This window comes from Cololabis saira, chromosome 5 (assembly GCF_033807715.1).
Source record: "Cololabis saira isolate AMF1-May2022 chromosome 5, fColSai1.1, whole genome shotgun sequence".
Classification (NCBI taxonomy): domain Eukaryota; kingdom Metazoa; phylum Chordata; class Actinopteri; order Beloniformes; family Belonidae; genus Cololabis; species Cololabis saira.
Genome location: NC_084591.1, coordinates 9,466,203 through 9,491,883, shown reverse-complemented (window position 1 = coordinate 9,491,883; position 25,681 = coordinate 9,466,203). Strand labels below are relative to the sequence as shown.

Genomic DNA, 25,681 nt, shown 5'->3' with positions numbered 1-25,681 from the left:
GTCAGAAATTGTGACTTGAGATGATGATGTTGGCTTTTTTTTTGTTTAAACTTTCACAATAAAACAAGACTCAGAATTTATTACTCTAAAAAGTTGCAACTTTAATAGAAAAGTCAGAAATTCTGATTTTATAAAGCCCCAAAAATTGGAGATGATGCTTTTGGGGGGTTTTTTCCTTTTTTTTTTTTTTTTTATTTAACAATAAAACAAGACAAGAATTTAATACTCTAGAAAACCCGCAGGTTTACAATAGAAAAGTCAGAAATTATGACTTTATAAAACCCAAAAATGCAAGATGGTGCTGTTTTTTAGCTGTCCAAACTTTCAAAATAAAACAAGACTCAGAATTTATTACTCTAAAAAATTGCGAGTTTACAATAGAAAAGTCAGAAATTGTGACTTAAAACCCAAAAATTCAAAATGATGTTATTGGTAATTTTTTTTTAACTTTCACAATAAAGCAAGAATCAGAATTAATTACTTTGAAAAATTGCAACTTTAATAGAAAAGTCAGAAATTGTGACTTTATAAAGCCCCAAAAATTCGAGATGATGCTTTTGGGGTTTAAGCCCAAAAATGCAAGATGGTGCTGTTTTTTTTTTGTTGTCTAAACTTTCAAAATAAAACAAGACTCAGAATTTATGACTTTAAAGAATCGTGAGTTCACAACTTTAATAGAAAAGTCAGAAATTCTGACTTCTGCTCCAAAATTCAAGATGATACTTTTGGGTTTTCTTTTCTTTTCTTTTTCTTTACACTTTAACAATAAAACAAGACTCAGAATGTATGACTAAAAGTTGCGAGTTTAGAATCGAAGTCAGAAATTGTGACTTTATCAAGCCCAGAAATTAAAGATGCAGGTTTTTTTTTTTTTTTTTTAAACTTTAACAATAAAACAAGACTCAGAATTTGACTTTGAAAAGTTGCGACTTCAATAGAAAAGTCAGAAATTTTTACTGTATAAAGCCCAAAATTTCAAGATGACGCTCTTTTGTTTTCTAAACTTTCAAAATAAAACAAGACTCAGATTTATCACTTTAAAGAATCGTGAGTTCACAATAGAAAAGTCAGAAATTGTGACTTTATAAAGCCCAACAATTCAAGCTGATGCTATTGTTTTTTTTAAACTTTAACAATAAAGAAAGAATCAGAGTTTATGACTTAAAAAAATTGCAACTTTAAAAGAAAAGTCTGAGATTGTGACTTTATAAAGCCAAAAATTGAAGATGATGCGGTTGTTTGCTTTCCTAAACTTTCACAATAAAACAAGAGTTAGAATGTATGACTTTAAAAAATCGCAACTTTAATAGAAAAGTCAGAAATTGTGACTTTATAAAGTCCAACATTTCAAGATGACGTTCTTGTTTTGTTTTTTCTAAACTTTGAAAATAAAACAAGTTAAATTTGTAAAGGTACATTTTAATTTTAAGTGGAACAAAATAGGGCTAATATGAATTATGACGACAAAAAACTGATCAAAAGCAGAATTAGTTCCATTTAAGGACTTTTTGGAGCGTTTTTGAATATATGAATTTATAAACTTGCAAATGTGCAAGAAATGAAACATAATTTAATTTCAGTTTAATCAAACTTTTATGATGTACTCAGAAGTCAATTTCACGTAAAGATCTTTTAATACGTCAGCTGTGATTAAAAGTGAAAGCATGACCCTAACTATGCACAACTTCATGGTTTAACATAATTTTACTTTGGCTAATTAAAAGCCTCCCCTTGCTGTTGTCATGGGTCTGAAATGCAGCTATTAACCAAACAAAGTGCACGTGACTCGGCCCAGCGTTGACTCCCAAACTAAAGGTCAACCTCCGTGGACAGTAAACTGTAGGCCGGACTGGTGGGTCGGTCAACAGGACGCTGTTGTGCAAGAATCCCTGGATGATCAGGTTAACCCCATTAAAGCTGTGACCGGCCGGCGGGATCATATGATTCCCAACAGAAGCTTCCTGTTTGTCCTGCAACACAGCAGCAGCTGCAGACCTTCAGAGGAGCCGGTTTCAGAGGTAGGAGCCACTGATTTTCCTCTTTGCTTGTAGTTTGTGCAGACAGGAACTCCCACCATAGCATATATCGAAATAACTGGGTGATATAAAAAAAAGAAAAGAAAATTACATGAATGAAACTACCCTAAATCTGAATATTCAAATAAGTGAATACGGTATGTGATAAGTTATTCAAAACTTTTAAAGTATGACTAATAAAACAGCCAGTTTGTCAAATAGACTCAACTGATGTCCTATAATGGGTTAAAACGTTCACACCTGCCGATAATTCATGCATTTTAAAAAAAAAAAGTTTTTGAATGAAGTCTGGCGGAGACCGACTGTCTCCTTTGGTTATATGGTGCGTTCAAAATACTCGGAAATTTAATATTTACAGTTCTTGAAGCTTTAATACGCGACTCTAAAGTCAGATTTTCAACTCGTAGACCTTTTAAAAATACAACCCTACAAGAGGCTTGCTTTATTCACGAGAATTTTTTTTTTTAATGCACCATTGCAGCTTATCAGACACCTTTTTCTAAGTTAGACGTACACTTTCTATCAGTGTTTGTGTTAGTTTGCTATGTCCATGTGCTAAACACCTCATTCCAGGCTTTTATGAATTAATTTTTACATTTAACATTTTATTTCCAACTGGAACCAAGTTCCAGCAGTTTTATTCATTCAGAAAGTATGAAAGACTTGCAGTTCCTCGACTGACCACTAGATGCTCCAAATGTCCATCTTTACAGGAAAAATACATGTATTTACAGTCTGGTTAAACACAGTTTTGGTCTCCAGAGTTAGAATTTACACCCATGATGACTCTATGTGCTTGAATTTGTTTTGTACTGCATCAAATTAAATTCTATAAAGCAATAAACGTATATATAACTAGAGGTATCCCGCTGTCATCAATTCGCACTGTATTGACCCCGTGGATGACGTTACAGATGTAATTAAATGAGGGGTGACTGTTGCGTTTCCGATTTCCGCGGTTCGCGAACGCACCACTGTATTTCTATAAATAGTCGTGGGCGGGGCTAATGACGTCATGTAAGCATGGCAGCGCGGAAGTGCGACAGAAGTAAACAAACGTGTGAATCTGTCAAAAAGCCTCGTTAAGGTCAGTTTCTCACGAAATGACAAGTTTATTCTCATAACAGCAACTTACTTAACTTTTGAACTATTATAGAGCTGAATTAGTCACAAATCTGTAACATTGTTCTGCTTCTTTCTAGACGAGTGAAAACAGTCAAATGTTTTTCTCTGAAAATGAAACAAAAGCTTCTAACTTCCTTTTCTCGGGTCTGCTAGTTTCAAGTCTGTGTTGAAGTGGATTTATGGATGTTTATTTGTGGATTTATAAATGTTTATTTGTGGATTTATGGATATTTGTAAAGAAAATGAAGGTTCAGAGTTGAGTCTCTGTGACCGATTAAAGGCACCCTAAGTAGTAACTAAGGTTAGTTTCTCCCGCAATTACAAGTTTATTCTCGTAACAGCTACTTATTTTGAACTATTATCAGCTGAATTAGTCACAAATCTGTAACGTTTTTCTGCTTCTTTCTGGACGAGTGAAAACGCTGATGTTGAATTTTACTCCGAAAATGAAACAAAAGCTTCCAACTTCCTTTTTTTCGGGTCTGTTAGTTTCAAGTCTGTGTTGAAGTGGATTTATGGATGTTTATTCGTGGATCAGTTTCTCCCGCAATGACAAGTTTATTCTCGTAACAGCAACTTATTTTGAACTATTATCACCTGAATTAGTCACAAATCTGTAAACATTTTTTCTGCTTCTTTTTAGACGAGTGAAAACGCTCAGATGTTGAATCTTACACTGAAAATGAAACAAAAGCTTCTAACTTATATATACGTGTGTGTGTGTATATATATATATATATATATATATATATATATATATATATATATATATATATATATATATATATATATATATAATTATTATTATATGTGTGTAAGTAGATATATAAATATTTATATGGGCATGTGTGTACAAATATATAGAAGTATTCAACTATGTGTATGTATGTATGTATAGGTATGTGTGTGAGTATAATTACAGTATATAATAATATAATAATAATTATAATACTAATACTGTTATTTAGCAGTGTGAGTACAGTGTGTGAGTATTTATAAATACGGGTTAAATTATAGTGAATGGGGGTAGGATTGAATAAGTTTACACTCCTTCCTACTCCTTTTTGGCACATGTAAATTAAGATATCAAGTGTTAAAGTATGAAATTATTTGTTTTGTTGTTTTGTTTTCTTATCTTCTCTTGAATTGTTGTTTTTTACATGTACAAAATAAATCAAATCAAATCAAACTTCCTTTTTTTCGGGCCTGTTAGTAGTGCTGGGCGGTATGACCAAAGATTTATATCACGGTATTTTTCAAAATTATATCGGTTTCACGGTATATCACGGTATTTTTTTTTCATGCACAACTGGGTGTTAACCACATTTTATAATGATTTGGAAAGGAATTGCTGCAGTAAATTGGCTTAGAATGGCCTTCTTTACTGTCATGAGGAGGAAATATTGTAGAAAAACATTAATGTCCACACTAGTATAAATACATTTGATTTAGGCAAAGAAAAAAAAGAAAAAAGAAAAAAAATTTCAAAGAAAAAAATCTTTTACAAAATTACAAGGTAGAAAATATTTATTGAACATAAAAAACTGAAAATTTTTTAATTTCCAGCATTATGTTGTTTTGGTTCCACCTCCTGGTGAATGTTAGGTAAAATTCTTATGTGGTTACTTTTTGGTTGGCCAACGATTTATGTTTGTGTTGCGCAACAGTTACGGGAGCGGCCAGTCAATTTCCAATTTCCAACGCCGTTATTAATTGTTCGTTTTTTTTCCCACTTATTCCACCGAACACCAAAAGTGTTTTTTTGCCATTTTCGGCCGAACAATTTCGGTTACCGAACAATCGGTGCGTCACTGCTAAACAGTCCCAGCGGCCGCGCGGCGGAACGTAGCGCCGCGCGGCGTTCCCAACGTTGTGTACGTTATTGTACATACTCACCGGCATTACGGTATATGAAAAATTCATATCATAAGAAAAATAAACACCGGTATTCGGTATGAATCGGTATAAAGCCCAGCACTAGTTCAGAGGTGGTTTTCTGTGTGACCGATTAAAGGCACCCTAAGTAGTAACTCCTCTTTTGTCCCGACAGCCGCGATGAGCTCCGTCTGAGGCTCATGGGCGACCCGATGGCCGGCAGGAGGCAGTCAGCTGGAGACGATGGGGAGCGGGGTCTCATCGTGCCTCCCCCCCGAGGAGACCCGGACCGGGACCCCCCGCCCTCGCCGGCCTTCATCTACGTGCTGGCCTTCTTCTCGGCCCTGGGGGGGTTCCTGTTCGGCTACGACACGGGCGTGGTGTCCGGGGCCATGCTGCTGCTGAAGCGGGAGCTGAACCTGAGCGCGCTGTGGCAGGAGCTGCTGGTGTCCAGCACGGTGGGGGCCGCGGCCCTCTCCGCCCTGGCGGGCGGCTACCTGAACGGCCGGCTGGGCCGCCGCCGCTGCATCCTGGGGGCCAGCTTGGTGTTCGCCGTCGGGGGGGTCCTGCTGGGCGCGGCCCCCAACCGGGGGGTGCTGCTGCTGGGCAGGGTCACGGTGGGGCTGGGCATCGGTGAGTCGCCGTCGGTTCCCGGGTCAAAGGTTCCCGCTAGGGCTGAACGATTCTTGAAAATAATCTAATTGCGATTTTTTTCCCTCAATATTGCGATTGCGATTTAATATGCAATTATTTTTTTCAAGGTCCGGTTCTTGTGTATTTTTCAACTACACAAGCAATAAATCAGTCTGTTTTATAATAAACAATGTCAGATTTATTTAAAGCACAGATTACAACAATAAAGAAAACAAATCTGTGGCTTTACCTCTTTAAAGGGGACCTGTATGAAAAACACGTTTTCTCTTGCTTTAACCAGAGCTGGGTAGAGGAGCCAAAAATTGTACTCAAGTAAAAGTACTGTTACTTCAGAATAATATGACTCAAGTAGAAGTAAAAAGTAGTCATCCAAATAATTACTTGAGTAAAAGTAAAAAGGTACTTGGTGAAAAAACTACTCAAGTACTGAGTAACTGTTGAGTAACGTCTGATTTATTTTTTAACACAACCATTCAAACAGACAAAAGTACAAAATAATCATTTTCAGGCAAATTAAATCAATAAAATAAAATAAATAAAAAAATAGCTTCAATTAAAATAATCTTAAAGTAAATTCAAGTACTTTAATAAATAATAAAAATAAAATAACAGAATAAATAAAAAAATAAATTAAGGCAAACAATGAAGACACTGCATACTGTAGCTGGTGTTTCCCACCGTTTGTAAAGTGAACATGCTCTTAATGTGAGGCCAGGGGTGTTCCTTTTCTTCTGCGTCTGCATGGTCTGCATTGCTGATCAGTGCCATTTTCGGTTGGAGCATGGGATGATAAAGACATGGCTCAGAGGCTGAATTTATTTAGCAAAAACAATCAAAACCTTAAGGCCATGGTAGATTTAGGTTAAATCTGTTGACTTTTTTTCCCTGCCGGCTCTGCTCTTCCCGCTCTGCTCACTCACACATTACGTGACCAGATCATGTGACTGGTCAAATCGCAGCCTTTGCAGTTAGAAAATCTTGTTTTATCACATCGCGATATTATCGCAACTGCAATTAATCGTTCAGCCCTAGTTCTCTCAGCCCTGCGGCTCCACCTGAGGCGTTTCTCTCTTCCCATCAGGCATTGCTTCGATGACGGTGCCCGTGTACATGGCAGAGGTGTCCCCCCCCCAGCGCCGGGGTCAGCTGGTCACCCTCAACTCCCTGTTCATCACGGGGGGGCAGTTCATCGCCAGCGTGGTGGACGGAGCCTTCAGCTACATGAGCCGCGACGGATGGAGGTGCGTCTGGACCCGCGGGGCTGCAACTGACCCTTACTTTAATAATCCAGTAATCGGTTCATTATTTATGTTGATTAATCGATGAATTAGACCCCCCCAAAATAAAATATAATTCTGCCTCTTTCTTCTGAAATAGAACATTTAAACTGAGCAAATAAGCACAAAAACCGTTACAATAATATGAAATAACAAAAAATAAATAAATGTTTGACAAATAGCTTCAGAAAAAAAAAAAATTGTAGCCAAAATACTTTTTTTATTAAGTACAATATATATATATATATATATATATATATATATATGTGTGTGTGTGTGTATATATACCTTGAGTGTCCTGAAAGGCGCCTTTAAATAAAATGTATTATTATTATTATTATTATTATTATTATTATATACACATATGTGTGTGTATATGTACACACACACACACACACATATATATATATATATATATATATATATATATAAAATACTTGAGTAGCAGTCCATCCTGCCTCACTCCCATCAGCGCAGCATCGTCACTCAAACTTTGTCAGCAAATTAAAACTTGAATATTAATCATTAAATTATTACCAACATTGTGAGCAAGTTACATTTATTCATAAAACACATTTAAACAAATTAATTGAACTGAAATAAAATCCAACACACACAAGAACTCCGTCACTCTGCGGATTAAAGTTGTTTTGTTTTGTTTTTCTTTACAGATGAAGGTTAATAGTCCTGCTAGTGACGCATAAATCGCACAACACAACAAGTCATTAATCAAATTCGTTTGATTAATGATTTTTAATTAGTGCTGTCAACTGATTAAAAAAAATAGAGATCTGTAAATAATTAATCTAATCAATCTTTTTTTTATCTCACCTAAAAATAGCTGAGAATAGCCCTCAACTTGAGCTGTTTTCCTTTAAATTCATTACATTATTGTGGCAGATCAAAACATTGATTATATTTTAAGAAATTATCAAAAGTAATAATAGATTTATTTATTTTTTTTAAGGTTTTTGTGGCTCTAGGGGCCTTTATTTGAAGTGTAGACAGGAAGGGGGGAGAGAGAGAGAATCGGGACTCGAACCTGCGACCCGACTTCTCTCGGTTTTCTGGATTGGTTGTTGCAGCTTTAGCTCTGATTTATTCATGGTTATATTTCGCCCCTGCAGGTTCATGCTGGGCCTCTCCGTCCTGCCCGCCCTGCTGCAGTTCTGCGGCTTCCTGTTCCTGCCCGAGAGCCCGCGCTGGCTGCTGCAGAAGGGCCGGGGCCAGGAGGCCCGGCGGGTGCTGGTCCGGATCCGGGGAGACCCGGACGTGGAGGACGAGTTCCAGGCCATCCGGGCCGGCGTGGAGGAGGAGCAGAAGGGCGGCGCCGCCGGAGGTGAGGAGGACGAGAGGGTAACGGGGCGGAGACATCAGCAAAGTACAGAAGAGTATTAGGGCCAGGCAGGAGAAAAATAAAAATAATATTTTAGAGGAGGAAGATTTTTTTCTTTTTTATTATGCATTTCGAGAAAAAAGTCGAAATGTTTGGGAAAAAAGTCGAAATATCGAGAAAAAAGTCAAAATGTCGAGATTAAAAAGGAAAAGGAAAAAAAGAAGGAAAAAAAGGGGAAAAAAGAAGAAAAAAAGGAAAAAAAAAGTTCAAACATTTTTGAAAAAGCTCCAGGGAGCCACATGCAGCTCTAGAGTACAATTTTGAGAAAAAAAAGTCGAAATGTATTTCAACTTTATTCTCAAAATTTCAACTTTATTCTCAAAATTTCGACTTTATTCACAAAATTTCGACTCTATTTTTGAAATTGTATTTCAACATTAATCTCGACATTTCAACTTTTTTCTTGACATTTTAACTTTATTTCGACATTTCGAAAAAAAGTCAAAATGTATTTCAAACTTATTCTCGAAATTTCGACTTTATTCACAAAATTTCGACTTTATTCTTGAAATTGTATTTCAACATTATTCTCGACATTTCGACTTTTTTCTCAAAGTGCACAATAAAAAAATGTTTTTCTCCTGCATGGCTCTAATACTCTTCCGTAGAGGTACAGCGATCTAAGCTGATCTAACTTTGTTTATATACTTTGCTTTAACTTTGTTTGTTTTTTATATAGTTTTATGAGCAGCAAAGTTTGTTCATCACAACTTAAATAAATCTGTTTTCTAATTTTCTACATTATCAGTTGGGGCAGAGCTTAAACAGTTGTTAAAAAGGGGGTGTGTCCTCAGGTCCAGGGGGCGTGGTCATCCTGCGGATGCTGGCCCACGGTCCGACCCGCCGGGCCCTCGCCGTCGGCTGCGGCCTGCAGATGTTCCAGCAGCTGTCGGGGATCAACACCGTCATGTGGGTGGAGCCTCCGCTTGTTGTTGTTGTTGTTTTTGTTGTTGTTTTTTGTGTCAATTGGAAACCATGAGTCTGAGAGAACCAAGATCACATGTGGGGTTCCTCAAGTGTCCATTCTCGGACCGCTTCTATTCAACATCTATATGCTACCGCTAGCTCAGATTATGGAACATCATAACATTTCCTACCATACTTATGCGGATGACACACAGCTCTATATTTCAGTGTCACCACGTGACTACAGTCAGTACTCGAGTTGTAAAAAAAATCAGGGGGGATGGTGGATTTTATCATATGGGGACAGATAATTTGTGCTGATTACAAATAATATAATATATTACAAACACTGACCAAAACACCTGCAGAAATACTGCAGGAATGACCAGTGTTGGGGTAGTTACTCAAAAAAAGTAATCCATTACATATTACTAGTTACTTTTTTTAAAGTAATCCCTTACACTACTTAATTACTGGTTGCTGAAAGTAACTAGTTACATTACTAGTTACATTACTTTTGGATTACTCCGCAATATCACCTGAGCTGCACCATAATTCGATTGCCAATGAACAACATATACAGGACTGTCTCAGAAAATTAGAATATTGTGATTTTCTGTAATACAATTACAAAAACTAAAATGTCATACATTCTGGATTCATTACAAATCAACTGAAATATTGCAAGCCTTTTATTATTTTAATATTGCTGATCATGGCTTACAGCTTAAGAAAACTCAAATATCCTATCTAAAAAAATTAGAATATTCTGGGAATCTCAGGGTGCTTTCACACCTGTACCGTTTCAAGCAGTTGTTCCGATACAGGGAACGTTTCCCCCTAAAGATCGGAACGTTTGGTATATGTGAACACAGCAATCGCGCTCTGAAACGGTACAAAACAAGCGTTCCGAGATCGCCTAGGAGAGGTGGACTCGGAACGATTCCAATCGAGACCTGAAACGGTTCATTTTTTTATGCGACCGCAGCGCAATGAGAGGAGTCGGTGCAGCCTCCACCACCGTCTCTCCTATTGGACATGCCGAGATGTTGTCCCAGCACGGCACAAATTAAACATTGTATGAAATTAAACAGCAGCGCAAACCCGGCTGCGGCAGGCGGCCTCTCGTCCGCTGCCGGGCTCCGCTCTGCGCCGGGCGCATAAGCCTGATTTATGGTTCCGCGTTAAAACGACGCAGTGCTTACGCCGTACCCTACGCCGTAGGCTCTGCGTTGGTGTAACGCGGAACCATAAATCACCCTAAAGCCGCGGCTGCGGTCTGTGCTGCGCTGAAAGGGGCGTGTTGTTTATCCCGGGGTGCGGAAGAGGAAACTCCTTCCGTGTTCATTTGACCAATCAGAGAGCAGCTGGTTAGCGCATGGCATTTGTTATCAGCTTTGGAACGGTACAGACGTTTGCCTTGTGAACACAAACTCCACAAACGAGAAACGGAACAACTGTATCGATTCAGCCCCTGAAACGGAACAAAACAAACGGGCCACAGGTGTGAAAGCACCCTTAATCTTAAACTGGCCTAAAAATATCGAGATATTAATAATAGTCCATATCGCCCAGCCCTACTTTGAATTACCTTGTGTTGAATTGTGCTATACAAATAAACTTGCCTTGCCTTGTTGACGACCCATTCTGACCGGTTCTGACTGGTTCTGGCTCGCAGGTACTACAGCGCCACCATCCTGCAGATGGCCGGTGTGCGGGACGACAAGGAGGCCATCTGGCTGGCCGCCGCCACCTCCGCCACCAACTTCCTGTTCACGCTGGTGGGGTTCTGGCTGGTGGAGCGGGTCGGCCGCCGGAAGCTGACGCTGGGCAGCCTTCTGGGTCGGTGGTCCGGACGGCTCTGACGGTTCTGACCCGCATGGTGACCCGGGTTTCCACCCGGTTTCCTCTTACCCCGGTCTCTGTTCTCCTCCGACCAGGTACCGGTCTCAGTCTGGCGCTGCTGGCCGTCGGGTTCCTGCTGTCGGCCCAGAACTCTCCACTCGTCACCCTCGACCCGGTCGACCAGAACTCCACCTGCAGCCTCCGCCGGTAAAACGAGGAGAAGAAACTTTACTCTGATGTTAGAAGTGGTTCTGGAGAGAGAGGAGGGGTTCTGGTTCTGGATCAGGGGTCTTCAACCCAAAATGTTGAAAGAGCCATATTGGACCAAAAACACAAAAAACAAATATGTCTGGAGCTGCAAAAAATGAAAAGTCTTGTATAAGCTTTAGAATGAAAGCAACACATGCTGCATGTTTCGATATTAGTTAGAACAGGGGGAAGATTTTTTTTTCATTATGCAATTCGAGAAATAAGTCGAAATTTCGAGAGAAAAAAACGAAATGTCGAAAAAAGTCGAAATGTGCGGAAAAAGTCAAAATTTCACAAAAAAAGTCAAAATTTCGAGAAAAAAGTAGAAATGTCAAGATTAATGTTGAAGTATAATCTTGAGAAAAAAGTCGAAATGTCGAGAAAAAAGTCGAAATTTTGAGAAAAAAGTCGAAATGTCGAGGAAATAGTCAAAATTTCGTATAAAAAGTAAAAATGTCGAGGAAATAGTCAAAATTTTGAGAAAAAAGTCGAAATGTCAAGATTAATGTTGAAGTACAATCGCGAAAAAAAAGTCGAAATGTTGAGAAAAAAGTTGAAATGTTGAGGAAATAGTCAAAATTTTGAGAAAAAAGTCGAAATGTCGTGATTAATGTTGAAGTACAGTCTCGAGAAAAAAGTCGAAATGTCGAGAAAAAAGTCAAAATGTCGAAATTAAAAAAGGAAAAAGGAAGAAAAAAAAGAGAAAAAAAGGAAAAAAAAGGTCAAACATTTTTGAAAAAGCTCCAGGGAGCCACTAGGGCGGCACTTAAGGGTTGCTGATCCCTGATCTAGAGAGAGAGGACCGGTTCTGGAGAGAGAGAGGAGGTTCTAGAGAGAGAGGAGTGATTCTGGATCCAGAGCAGCAGCTCTGAAACGGGCCGACCTCGTTCTGACCCGACATTCCTGCAGCTGATGACTTGATGACTTAACGACGTCGGTGGAGTCCGGCTCCTCATGAGTCCAATTACAGTCCTGGAGTTCTGGACCAGCCTCGGCCCAGCGGTTCTGACTCTCACCACCTCTCTCCCCCGCAGGTCCTGCGAGCGCTGCATGCTGGACCCGGGTTGTGGGTTCTGTTACCGTGACAACGGCACCAGCGTCTTCGAGTCGTCCTGCGTCCCCGTCAGCCGGGAGACCAGCGACCACGCGGCCTGGGGAAGGTAAGGCCACGCCCCCTGAGGGGTCTGGGGGCGGGGTTTGGCGAGGCCACGCCCCCTGGGGGTCTTGGTAGAGCTGCAACGATTCGTCGACAATCAAAATCAAAATTGTCGACGATGAATTCCATTGTCGACAATTGTCGCCAGACGTGTTTTTCCAATGGAGTGAGGCGTCTCATTTCAATACAATCTCTGCCGAGAGTCGCGCATGCACGATAGCTACTCTGCCGAGCAGTGGCGGGTAAAACAAAATTATGGCGTCCTGTACAGCAGCTGCGCGTAATAAGACTTCAAAAGTTTGGGAGCCTTTTAGCCTCGATATGGCGAATAAAAAGACGACTTGCAAGGTTTGCAAAGCAGACCTTGCTTATCACGGGAGCACGTCGGCAAAGCACGAGCATTTGAAGACAAAGCACGTCGGAGTTTTGAACGAAACGGACTCGCCTTGGTAAGATATTAAGCGTATTTTGGCTTTAAAAGAGAGCTTTAACGTTATGCCTGACTGTGCCTGACAAAATTATTTTAAATTAATCTTGGAAGAGAGATGCACAGGATTGGGACCGCACTCGGTCAGCAACATTCTCTTCCTCCACAGCAATGTAATGGCCAAGTGATTAATTTGTTAAATTAATTTGTTTAAATCGTTAACTTTGTTTATTTCATGTTATTTATTAGTATTATTTGAGCCACTCACAGCTACTCTCGTTGCTAAAACCTCAATCACATAGTTGATGCTGCGCGAAAGGTGAAAAATGCTTGTGCAATGATGACAATGATGGATTTGCATCTAACTTTCAGTCAGGTGACTATGAACTGTCAGTTATCCATCAAGCTCCACAATGATCATGTTAACATTAAATCAGATAGATTTGTCTGGACATTTCTCTTGCGGGATGGGAGAAGACACTAAATCAATGCATCTCTATTATTGTGCGCCGTGCGGGCATGAATTCTCAGTTTTGCGGATGCGGGCGGGAGCAGGATGAAGAAAACAGTCCCGCTGTAGCAGAATCAGAATCGGGGGGTCCCCGCACAGTACATCCAAGTGATCGCCATCATGGCGCTCAAAACCCGGAGACTGTTGGGGGGGGGCTGATAAGAGGGAGGAGCCAAGGAAGGCGTTGAAGTTGAGGGAAGTGTGTGTGTTTTTCAGTAAGTGTCTGACGCGATAAGTCCGTGAACCTTCGCCCAGAGCTGCTCTCAGCCAAATGTCCTTGATGTTATCAGGCGGCTCGTACATTTCTGAGACAGGGATCCGCAGGTGTTCGTGGGAGAGGGGGAGGTATTAGTGGGGGCAGAGTCATCTTGTTTACATTCCACCAGGAAGATTGTGACCAGGAACGATCGGCCTGAGACCGCTCTGTCAAGGGCAGATTATAGAATCAACAATTATATTGAAAAACAGGCAGCCCAGTAATTTTCCGTCTGCCTTCAGTCTTTGGTTCATCAATGGCACTCCAATCAGACGAATTGGTGATCACTTCCCTCCAAGCCGAGCTTCCAACTTCTCCAGGGTGTTATCAATCTTGCCAATGAGCTCGAACACCGCCGCTAGCCTGCGATTCTGTTCGAGAATCGCATCCAGCTTGCGGCCCTGCTCCCCTACCGTCAGAGTCTGAGCACCTTGCTTGACCCTTCAGCCACGTCCGGCAGCTCTGAAAGAGCCAAAACAGCTGTCGACGTCTTACGCGTTTGTCGATACACCAGGAATCCCCCCCCCCTCCGATCAGAAGGATGATCAGGAGAAATCCTGCTATCATAATTCCAATTATGAAGGCGTCTTCAACATCCTCGACAGACAGAATTTTGAGACACAAAGGCTTCCAATATTTGTAGGAATCCATTGTATATCCAGAAAAAATATCCCATCGGGGCAAGAGGGCTCCCTTACCCCCTGTCTTCTGGTTGCAAAAATTTGGTCAATTGTGCTGAGACACCAGTTAATCAATTCCATGATTGTAGAGTTTTGGATGATTTAGGATGAAGAAAACAGTCCCGCTATAGCAGGGCTCTAGTGCCATCTTTCTTGTGTTTATTATCATCCACATAATTAAAACAACCTCATACTAAATTTTAAAAAATGACTAATTATCCGATTAGTCGACTAATTGTTTCAATAGTCGGTGACTAGTTGACTATTAAAATAGTCGTTAGTTGCAGCCCTACTGGGTACCGGGGTGGGGTTTGGCGAGCCAGAGCCTCTGCCAGAGGACACTCAACGACCGATCTTTTCTTGGCCAGGTGCTCCAACGTGACGGAGGCGGCTGGCAGCCCGATCTGGGCGTACAACTTCTGCCCCACGTCCTACTCCTGGGTCGTCCTGGTGGGCCTCATCCTCTACCTCGCCTTCTTCGCTCCAGGTCTGAATAAACACCAACTAGAGGCTTTACTAAACACCAACTAGGGGCTTTACCAAACACTAACTAGAGGCTTTACTAAACACTAACTAGAGGCTAAACACCAACTAGAGTTTTACTAACACTAACTAGAGGGTTTACTAAACACCAACTAAAGGCTTTACTAAACACCAACTAGAGTTTTACTAACACTAACTAGAGGCTAAACACCAACTAGAGTTTTACTAACACTAACTAGAGGGTTTACTAAACACCAACTAAAGGCTTTACTAAACACCAACTAGAGTTTTACTAACACTAACTAGAGGCTAAACACCAACTAGAGGCCTTACTAAACACCAACTAGAGGCCTTACTAAACACCAACTAGAGGCTTTACTAAACACTAACTAGAGGCTAAACACCAACTAGAGTTTTACTAACACTAACTAGAGGCTTTACTAAACACCAACTAAAGGCTTTACTAAACACCAACTAGAGGCTAAACACCAACTAGAGTTTTACTAAACACCAACTAGAGGCTAAACACCAACTAGAGTTTTACTAACACTAACTAGAGGCTTTACTAAACACTAACTAGAGGCTTTACTAAACACCAACTAGAGGCTTTACTAAACACCAACTAGAGGCTTTACTAAACACTAACTAGAGGCTTTACTAAACACCAACTAGAGGCTAAACACCAACTAGAGTTTTACTAACACTAACTAGAGGCTTTACTAAACACTAACTAGAGGCTTTACTAAACACTAACTAGAGGCTAAACACCAACTAGAGTTTTACTAACACCAACTAGAGGCTAAACACCAACTAGAGGCTAAACACCAACTAGAGGCTTTACTAAACACCAACTAGAGGCTTTACTAAACACTAACTAGAGGCTTTACTAAACACCAACTAGAGGCTTTACTAAACACCAACTAGGGGCTTTACCAAACACTAACTAGAGGCTTTACTAAACACTAACTAGAGGCTAAACACCAACTAGAGTTTTACTAACACTAACTAGAGGCTTTACTAAACACCAACTAGAGGCTTTACCAAACACTAACTAGAGGCTTTACTAAACACCAACTAGAGTTTTACTAACACTAACTAGAGGCTAAACACCAACTAGAGTTTTACTAACACTAACTAGAGGGTTTACTAAACACCAACTAAAGGCTTTACTAAACACCAACTAGAGTTTTACTAACACTAACTAGAGGCTAAACACCAACTAGAGGCCTTACTAAACACCAACTAGAGGCCTTACTAAACACCAACTAGAGGCTTTACTAAACACTAACTAGAGGCTAAACACCAACTAGAGTTTTACTAACACTAACTAGAGGCTTTACTAAACACCAACTAAAGGCTTTACTAAACACCAACTAGAGTTTTACTAACACTAACTAGAGGCTTTACTAAACACCAACTAAAGGCTTTACTAAACACCAACTAGAGGCTAAACACCAACTAGAGTTTTACTAAACACCAACTAGAGGCTAAACACCAACTAGAGTTTTACTAACACTAACTAGAGGCTTTACTAAACACCAACTAGAGGCTTTACTAAACACTAACTAGAGGCTTTACTAAACACTAACTAGAGGCTTTACTAAACACTAACTAGAGGCTTTACTAAACACTAACTAGAGGCTTTACTAAACACCAACTAGAGGCTTTACTAAACACCAACTAGAGGCTTTACTAAACACTAACTAGAGGCTTTACTAAACACTAACTAGAGGCTAAACACTAACTAGAGGCTTTACTAAACACTAACTAGAGGCTTTACTAAACACCAACTAGAGGCTTTACTAAACACCAACTAGAGGCTAAACACCAACTAGAGTTTTACTAACACTAACTAGAGGCTTTACTAAACACTAACTAGAGGCTTTACTAAACACTAACTAGAGGCTAAACACCAACTAGAGTTTTACTAACACCAACTAGAGGCTAAACACCAACTAGAGGCTTTACTAAACACCAACTAGAGGCTTTACTAAACACTAACTAGAGGCTTTACTAAACACCAACTAGAGGCTTTACTAAACACCAACTAGAGGCTAAACACCAACTAGAGTTTTACTAACACCAACTAGAGGCTAAACACCAACTAGAGGCTTTACTAAACACCAACTAGAGGCTTTACTAAACACCAACTAGAGGCTTTACTAAACACTAACTAGAGGCTTTACTAAACACCAACTAGAGGCTTTACTAAACACTAACTAGAGGCTAAACACCAACTAGAGTTTTACTAACACTAACTAGAGGCTAAACACTAACTAGAGGCTTTACTGAACAATAACTACACTTTGCTTTAACTTTGTTTTCTTATAGTTTTATGAGCAGCACATTTTGTTCATCAGTACTTAAATAAATCTAATTTTCTATATTATCAGTTTGCTTAAACAGTTTAAGGCTAATTTTAAAGGCTAACAGCTAAATAAATGGGTTTAGTTATTGTAACCCTAACATTAACCCAATGCCAGAAGGGGAAGACACAAGCAACGATCCTGGAGAAGCAGTTGTCCAAACTATTCAATCCTGTAGTGAGAGAGATTCCATGACGAGTGTAAAACATTGTCTTTATTTTCCAGGAATGGGTCCGATGCCGTGGACGGTGAACTCTGAGATTTACCCGCTGTGGGCCCGCAGCACCGGGAACGCCTGCTCCGCCGGGGTCAACTGGACCTTCAACGTCCTGGTGTCTCTGACGTTCCTCCACGTCGCCGAATATCTGACGTACTACGGTAAGAGTGTACACCCCGACTAGTCTGGGGCCCCGGGGATATTTTGGTTCAGATTCTCGCAAATTCGCCAAATTTGGCACAGATGTTGTCCATACCATACTTAATCATTTTAAGATGGGTGCCAAGATTGGCGCCCCATGGTGCTGCCATATTGCGCAATCCAATATGGCTGCCACCCCCCAAAAAACGGAAAGGCCTAGAATCATAAATGATACCACTTTTTATGTGTTTTCTGGATCGTAGAATCTGATTCTGGTGTTATTTCAATGATTTGAGGTCCAGATTACCACTCAAGGTCAATTTTACTCATCAAAGTTGGTATATAAAGGCAATACAGGGGTAAAATCCAGTATTTCTGGTGTGCCATGCTAGATGCTACGCCCAAAACTTTTTTTTTTTTTTTTTTTTTTTTCATTATAAGCTATACTTGTATGTATGTATCAATGTTTCACAACTCAAAACAGTAGATTGTTTATTATAAACAATAAATGAATAACAAACAATTTTCAATTAAAATGTATATGTGCCAACAGAAAAAGACACACAAAATGTGTTTAGGGACACAGCCTTTTTTTTTTTTCTTTTTGTTCCACAAGTCCACAAGTACAACTTCAACTTTAACTAAACAACTGACAGTAGGGGACAATGTAATCAAAATAGTTATTCCGTAAAACTTCAAAATGTCATTTACATTCTTTATTGTGTCTCCATTCCTTGCAAAGCGGGGAGTTAATGGCTGTCATCTTCGTTATTAAGGCACCCACCTTCGCATTTGCAGAGGATTGTGCATCGGACACCGATACGATTGCATTTGCACCTTCCCATGCATCCCTTGAGGCAGCCACAGCATACAAGAAGGTCACATGCTGCTGATGCATCATTAAGAGTGGTCCACAGTGGTTGCCATGTGCCAGTGCCATCTTTGTGCCAGCCCCACTCACTGAAGTCAGGAATTTCCTGCTGGACCGAGGTTGCCTGATTCCAGTAGAAACTTGCCTGCAGTAGCGCTCGCTTGACATGCTGGAACAATGCAGCTTGGGTAGGTGGGAGGTTTTCCAGTGATCTACTTCCAGTGGTGAAGAGGCGATGTCTGGCCTCATTGACACCAGCTGCACCACACCCCTTGCTGTACATGAGGACGACGAAACGCTTAATGTTCTGCATATGCACAGACTCAAGACTGAAGAGGTCAGGGGTGTGTGTGAGAGCAACTAGTGTGTTGGTGAGGTCTGGTATGCTTCTCCAGGCTGCCCAACCTGTCTTCTTGCCACATCCAAGAAACTGGGAAGTTGTGTCACATCCTGTTAAGCTGTGGAAGAGGGGTAGTGCCAAGGACTTTGATGGACCGAGTTCAGAGTAGATGGTATGGACTGGTATGTCACGATATGTTCGACCAGTACCAAAACCCACCCAGAGCTCTGTTAGGCCAAGGGTCTCGAAAAACCGGATTGCCAAAATGACAACATCGCTGTCTACGGTGCGAACATAGTACACAAACACAAATGTCATTATGTTGTCTATCAGAAAAATGCATGCACTTTGCTATAATATTACAACTTACCTGTCTTTTGTATGTGCACCATGAATCATGCACCATGTATGTGCACCTTTATAGCCTCATTAGGGTACCTTCATCTTGGTTAACTGGCAGGCTGATTCAGCAAACACATCAGATGTGTTTGTTGTTACTGTTTGACTCCTGACTTGTCTCTGACAAGTTTGAAAATAGGTTAAATGGCAAATATTATTTAAATAATGATAAGATTTTTTTAATGACCCCAAAATTACCTTTATGTTAACTTGGGTAAACTTGAGGGGTAAACTTGACCTAATATCATTGAGATGACATAATCTGATTGTTTTGACTTTTGAGTATAGCTTATAATGAGAAAAAAAAACTTTTGGGGGTAGAAGCTGGCATGGCGACCCAAAAATACTGGATTTTATCCCGATATTACCTTTATATACTAACTTTGATGAGTAACCTTGACCTTGAGGGGTAATCTTGACCTCAAATCATTGAAATAACACCAGAATCAGATTCTACGATCCAGAAAACCCATAAAAAGTGGTATCATTTATGATTCTAGGCCTTTCCGTTTTTTGGGGGTGGCAGCCATATTGGATTGCGAAATATGGCAGCACCATGGGGCGCCAATCTTGGCACCCATCTTAAAATGATTAAGTATGGTATGGACAACATCTGTGCCAAATTTGGCGAATTTGCGAGAATCTGAACCAAACGGTCCTTATTTTGCCCCGGGGCCCCCGACTAGACCCGGTTCAGGTGCTGGAGGGCCGTTTATCTGAATGGTTTGATTAAAAGAGTACAAAAAAGTAAACAACAGAATACAAATATATATATATGTATATCCTCACGGATCCACCAACATGTTTGAAACGGAGTAGTCCTACCCCTGAATCTTACATACATTCTTACATATAATAAGACGAGTTTCAATAAGCTTACATATAAAACACACATACCCGGGTCAATGATGTGACGCCTATATTTTCTGAAAAACAGATTCTTTTTTAATTCAAAAAAGGTTTAAATGGATAAAAAAAATACCATATATATGACCGACCTGTCCCACATATGGACTCACTTGAATTTTACAAAAAATACTAGTTATTTGGGATTTTGTTGTTGTTTTAAGCGTCAAAATGTCATGTGGTGCGACCGTCCGACCATGACTCTGGTTTTGAAAACTTGTTTTGGAATCACTCTAAATGTTTTTAAATCAATCTTCTTTTATCTGGCATGATTTCCAAAATGTCTTGTAGTGTGTAAGATTTATACACATTTATATTTATATTTCCATCATAATATACAAACAAAGTTTGACTGATGTCCATTTTAAGAAATATCATGTGGCGCGACCATTAAAATAACAACCATTTTTGTATAATACTGAAAACTTGTCAAGATGTTAAGGAAATTAAGCCTTTTTTAAGGCTAGTGCCAATTCATCTTGACAAAAAAAACTCAAAAAATTGACCTGTTGAAAATCCTTATTAGTCATTGACCCACCTACTTTAATAACTGTTCAATACAGTGATATAATACTCAATTACATGTATATATAAATATAGTCAAAATCAAACAAATTAAGGCAAACAAAAGAAAACAAAACAAACGCCCATCATTTAATCGCGCTACTATGTTTGTATGTAATAATAGAAGTAATTATGATGTATAGTATTACATTATCATTACTTTACTAGAATACTACAATATAATAGAGAACAATAGACAGCAATGGTATAACAATATACTTGAATTGACTTGAATATACTTGAACTTGAAAAAGATATCCCCTCAGTATCAATGTCCCGGTAATTAATTATTCTTTGCTTTGAACATTAGTTGTGCTGTTTTGAAACTGACAAGATCCAGAAATTTTAGCGATTTGGATTGTAGAAATATTTGATTAGCGTGATCCTGGTAACCTGCGTTGTGTATAATGGTGGCGTCGTGTCTCTGTGTGCGTTTCAGGCGCCTTCTTCCTGTACACGGGCCTGGTGGTTCTGGGGCTGCTGTTCGTGCTGGGCTGCCTCCCCGAGACGCAGGGCCGGCAGCTGGAGGACATCGAGAACCTGTTCACCGGGCCGCTGTGCTCCTGCGGGGGCCCGGACCCCGACGACCGGCGCCACGTGCACTACATCCGGGTAAAAGGCAGCAACTACCTCCACTCTGACAACGAAGCCTCCGACGTAGACTAGACGGGGCCCGGGTTCTGGTTCCGGTTTCTGGTTCCGGTTTCTGGTTCCACTCTCATTTTCTGTTTGAAACCTGGGATATCGGTGCTGCCCCCTGGTGGTTGTGACCAAACCCACAGGTGAGCGCTCCCGGAGCTGACTTTACCTGGGACGCTCCCTCGCTTGGGTGACTTGCACGCCGCTTTAGTTATTATTATTTTTATTTTTTTTACTTGGGTGACTTGCACGCCGCTTTAGTTATTATTATTTTTTTTATTTTTTTCCATCTGCCTTCGTCTCACCTGGGAGTTGAGCTGCTTTCCGTATTTTTTCCTGCCGCATCTTCTGCTCATCTCCGATCGTCCTCTTCATCGGGATAAAAGGGAAGCAAGAGTTACCAACGCTGAAAAAACGGTTTATCCGAACCCACCATTCCTCCAGCCCGGCTGGATCTTTGCATGATTGCTTTTCCTACTGTCTCAAACACCAGCAAAAACATCTTTGTCCACTTTAATCCCTCCAGAAACTGGGCAATGGCCACGGTTACATGATGTTTTTTAATTCGGAATTAATTATTCCAAATTAAATAATTCCGAATGAAACTATTTTCCTTTGAGTTTACATGGAAATACTAATTCCGAATTGAGGTTTACGTGGAAAACACATTTGATCGGCTTTATCCAATTCCTCTTAAGGTCTGGGGGTTGGGAAGGTTCTGAAGAAAAACAAACTTACCCGCTACAACTTTGAAAAGCTCACCATTTTTATGTTTCCTGCCATCTGTTCTTTTAATAAATTCCTGGTCCTCCAAGCTATTTATTAAATAAACGGTCTCTGCTCTTGACCACCGTTTACTGCGTGCTGCCATCTTGAAACTTTGTTTAGAAAACAAGCCCAGCGCGGAAGCATCATTGCGACAGACGGGCGAGCGAACGAGCAGCGCAGAAAGACCGGAACTAATTTAAAGCGGAATGAGTGTTTACTTGATCGCGGAATTATTCTATTCGGATTTAAAATCGGAATAAACCATCCACTTACTTCGGAATTAAGTTTAATTCGGAATGGCCATTTTCATTCGGAATTAGGTTTTTACATGGTAATTTTTACTCATTTTAAATCGGATTTAATTTTAATTCTGAATTAAAGAGGAATTAAACTTCCCAAGTAAACGCACTGAGTGAGATTTCTAGAATGAGTTTTTAAATCCTTTTTAGCGACGGTCCGAGTTTGGTCCAGCAGACTACGGATCGGTGGCATCCGACGGCGGCGTAGCCTACATAACTGTAAGTACGGCGCCTGGCGGCGTAGCACAGCTTCGCACGCCTTTTTAATGAGCGGCTCTCATGTCCTTGTTCCTACAGCTGAGATAATCACGACCAAGAACGCCTGAACGACTCCATACCGAATGTCTCCTTGTTCACTTTGATGTCTGCCAGTTTACTTTACTTTAACGGTACTGAAGGAATCTACGGATCAAACTGTCGTTTAATCAAGTGAAACCATTGAGTCTTGAGAAATTGCACAAGTTGTCCACATGGGAACACATTTTCTGCATATTTTATAGTGACATTTTTTTCTTGTTATAACATAATTAATTAAAAATAAAAACGTAAGGCATTAACGTCCATGATCCATTCATGTAAAACTACCAGACCTCTGTTGTGGGTAAATAAAAAATGTTTTGTTAAATGTTCCATTACTGACTCCTTGTATTTTATTTGTGTATATATGTATGTATTTATATATATATATATATATATATATATATATATATATATATATATATATATATATATATAGCAATAACCACAGAAAGGTTCATTTTTATTGTGCTGGTTTCAAAGTTGAAGTTCCTCCTTTGACCACCAGAGGGAGCCAGTCTCCACTTCAAATGTTAAACTTTGCAGCAGAAATAAACACGCTATATAAAGCAATACATTAATGGAGAAGCGGGGTGGGGGCGGGCGACATTTGATCCACACGGCCAATGCTGAGCTGTCTTCACCTTAGCTATTTAGCCTTTAGCTCTGTGTTGACTCCGGAGCTGTGAATAAAGACCCGACGAAGTTTAATAGGTCATATTGAGATTGAGACTATGTTTAGTTGGTTGGTCCGACTGGTTGTGAGTTGGTCTGGAAGGGTTCGAAGGCGACGTTTAGCCGAGAGCAGGCAGCTTGTACTAGCCCAAAGTCGGCTTAATCAGCGGTTATTTCCGATTGTGCTACCGAGATGAGTCCTGGGTTGTGGCGTCTTCTCTCGCTCACTGCCCCATTTCTTGTCTGATTACTTCAAATAAACGTCACTGGACCCACACAAAAATAAAAATGAATTTAAAAATAACCACACCCCTTAGAGGTGGGGTTGGAGCAGATTCAACCTGATCTCACAAAAATCTGTGAAATGCCCACGACATCTCACCACTATTTTCCGTGGTATATACACGGAAAATGTTATAATTCCGTGTATATAGTACTTCGCATAGTACTATATCCGTGGTGCTCCCATTAAAACCTAAATAAAAACACTGTTAAAACAGCGTTAAAAACATGCTTTTACAAACTGACAGTAACAAACAGTACCTTGCGCAACAAAAACTCATAATTTAGCCACTATAATAAAGAATAATATAATAATAATGTCATAATCCGTGTATATATCACGACAACGGATTCCATTGACTTTGCATAGTACAAAATCCGTGGTGCTCACACGGAATTATACCATTTTCCGTGTATATACCACGGAAAATAGTGGTGAGAGGTCGTGGGCATTTCACGGATTTTTGTGAGATCAGGTTGAGCAGATTTGAGTGTCTGACTCCGCCCCCAAATAACCGGCTGCTGTGAACAGATTTTTTAAGGTGGCTCTGTTACATGTACCTTCCATCATCTGGTATTTTCAACCAAGTGTGTTGCAGACGTGTATTTAGGACTTCTGGAAACTGTCAGGACTTGAAAATTCTTCTTTTAGGACAAATGATCGAAGTTAAACACTTTCACACTTTGACCGAGTCGTTAGTGACACATTCCTGCATGATCTTGGAAATTGATGGGCTTCAAGTGGCGCTGCTGTCTACTACTATCATGTTAAATAATGTCATTTCAATCTTTAATATTTAAAATTCAGGTTTCATCTCCAAATTCAGTCCAATTTAAATCAGTAACATTTACTATTCATGTCTTTCCTGAAGTGGAGGGGGGTGTTGGTGCTGGTTATTCTGCTAGAGGACTTTGGGACTAGTTAGTAGTCGTGTCAATCCTTAAAAGCTCTGGAGTCAATCCTCCAATAGTGTAGAGATAGTGGTAGTGCAGTCGCCACACATATCTGATCTCAGCTGATGGATGGAAACATTTATAGTGAGTTCAACATCATCATCCACTTCTCTGTGTTATTGAGCTGCAGTTGAATACAAGCTCATATGGAAACTAGCTGAACCAGGATGGAGCTGATGTTCTACAATCACGCAGGATCAGGAAATTAACAGCTTTGTTTTTGGTCTTGGTCTTGAGGTGAACTGGTCTTGATACTCTCTGGTCTCGGTTTAGGTTTCTTGACTACAAGTCTATCATATCCTTCCTGGAAGATGTTTCATCTCTGTCGCTCTCCAACGGTGGTGGTGACATCGGGAGCCGCTAGATGGCGCCATAAGTCAGTTTAGATGACTGGTGATGCACTGGTGGCGTGTTTAAAGCAAATAAACATCAGAAAAACGCTGCAAGACGATAGTTTTTTGCACCAAAACACCAAGAACCCGAGAGACTTGTGTTGTTTCTTGTTAACTCCATCTAATTTGTTGATATACGTTCATCTTTTATTTTCAGATGTGCCTCCCACAATAAAATTGTTAAGAAGCAACTTAGTGATGAAATAAAGTTATAGCCAGAGCTGGGTAGAGTAGCCAAAAATTGTACTCAAGTAAAAGTACTGTTACTTCAGAATAATATGACTCAAGTAGAAGTAAAAGGTAGTCATCCAAATAATTACTTGAGTAAAAGTAAAAAAGTACTTGGTGAAAAAACTACTCAAGTACTGAGTAACTGTTGAGTAACGTCTGATTTATTTTTTTAACACAACCATTCAAACAGACGAAATTTCAAAATAATCATCTTCAGGCAAATTAAATCAATAAAATAATAAAATAAATTAAAATTAATAAAAAAAATTGCTTAAATTAAAATAATCTTAAAGTAAATTCAAGTACTTTATAAATAAAATAAATAAAATAATAACAGATTAAAAAAATAAATTAAGTACAAGTAGCACAAACTTTCAAGCCTTTGTACTTTTCTTTTTTAACCAGAACTAGAACAAACATGAACTCATAGAAACTCTGTGTGTGTTTGAGTCTGTGTAAATGTG

At 39.8% G+C, this 25,681-nt stretch overlaps 1 protein-coding gene across 2 annotated transcripts; it reads left to right on the top strand.

Annotated features, from left to right (window-relative positions):
• The first annotated feature begins 1,953 nt into the window (after positions 1–1,953).
• Positions 1,954–23,016, top strand: LOC133443719 (proton myo-inositol cotransporter-like). Of its 2 annotated transcripts, none has more exons than XM_061720896.1 (11): positions 1,954–2,018; positions 5,212–5,669; positions 6,772–6,931; positions 8,095–8,306; positions 9,158–9,272; positions 10,948–11,111; positions 11,210–11,321; positions 12,398–12,523; positions 14,762–14,880; positions 17,468–17,620; positions 21,120–23,016. In XM_061720896.1, exons 2-11 carry the CDS (start codon positions 5,237–5,239, stop codon positions 21,344–21,346), a joined length of 1,821 nt encoding a protein of 606 aa, XP_061576880.1. In that variant the 5' UTR covers positions 1,954–2,018; positions 5,212–5,236; the 3' UTR covers positions 21,347–23,016. The 2 variants fall into 2 exon arrangements, with proteins under 2 accessions (XP_061576880.1, XP_061576881.1); XM_061720897.1 differs by lacking the exon at positions 1,954–2,018 and adding an exon at positions 3,039–3,123.
• The last annotated feature ends 2,665 nt before the right edge of the window (positions 23,017–25,681 follow it).

Bases quoted from the DNA above. Each gene is read 5' to 3' on its own strand.
- LOC133443719 (XM_061720896.1), top strand. From the start codon at position 5,237: ATGGGCGACCCGATGGCCGGCAGGAGGCAGTCAGCTGGAGACGATGGG. The intron at 11,112-11,209 runs GTCGGTGGTCCG...TCCTCCGACCAG, and splicing joins GACGCTGGGCAGCCTTCTGG to GTACCGGTCTCAGTCTGGCG. The intron at 17,621-21,119 runs GTAAGAGTGTAC...TGTGCGTTTCAG, and splicing joins CGAATATCTGACGTACTACG to GCGCCTTCTTCCTGTACACG.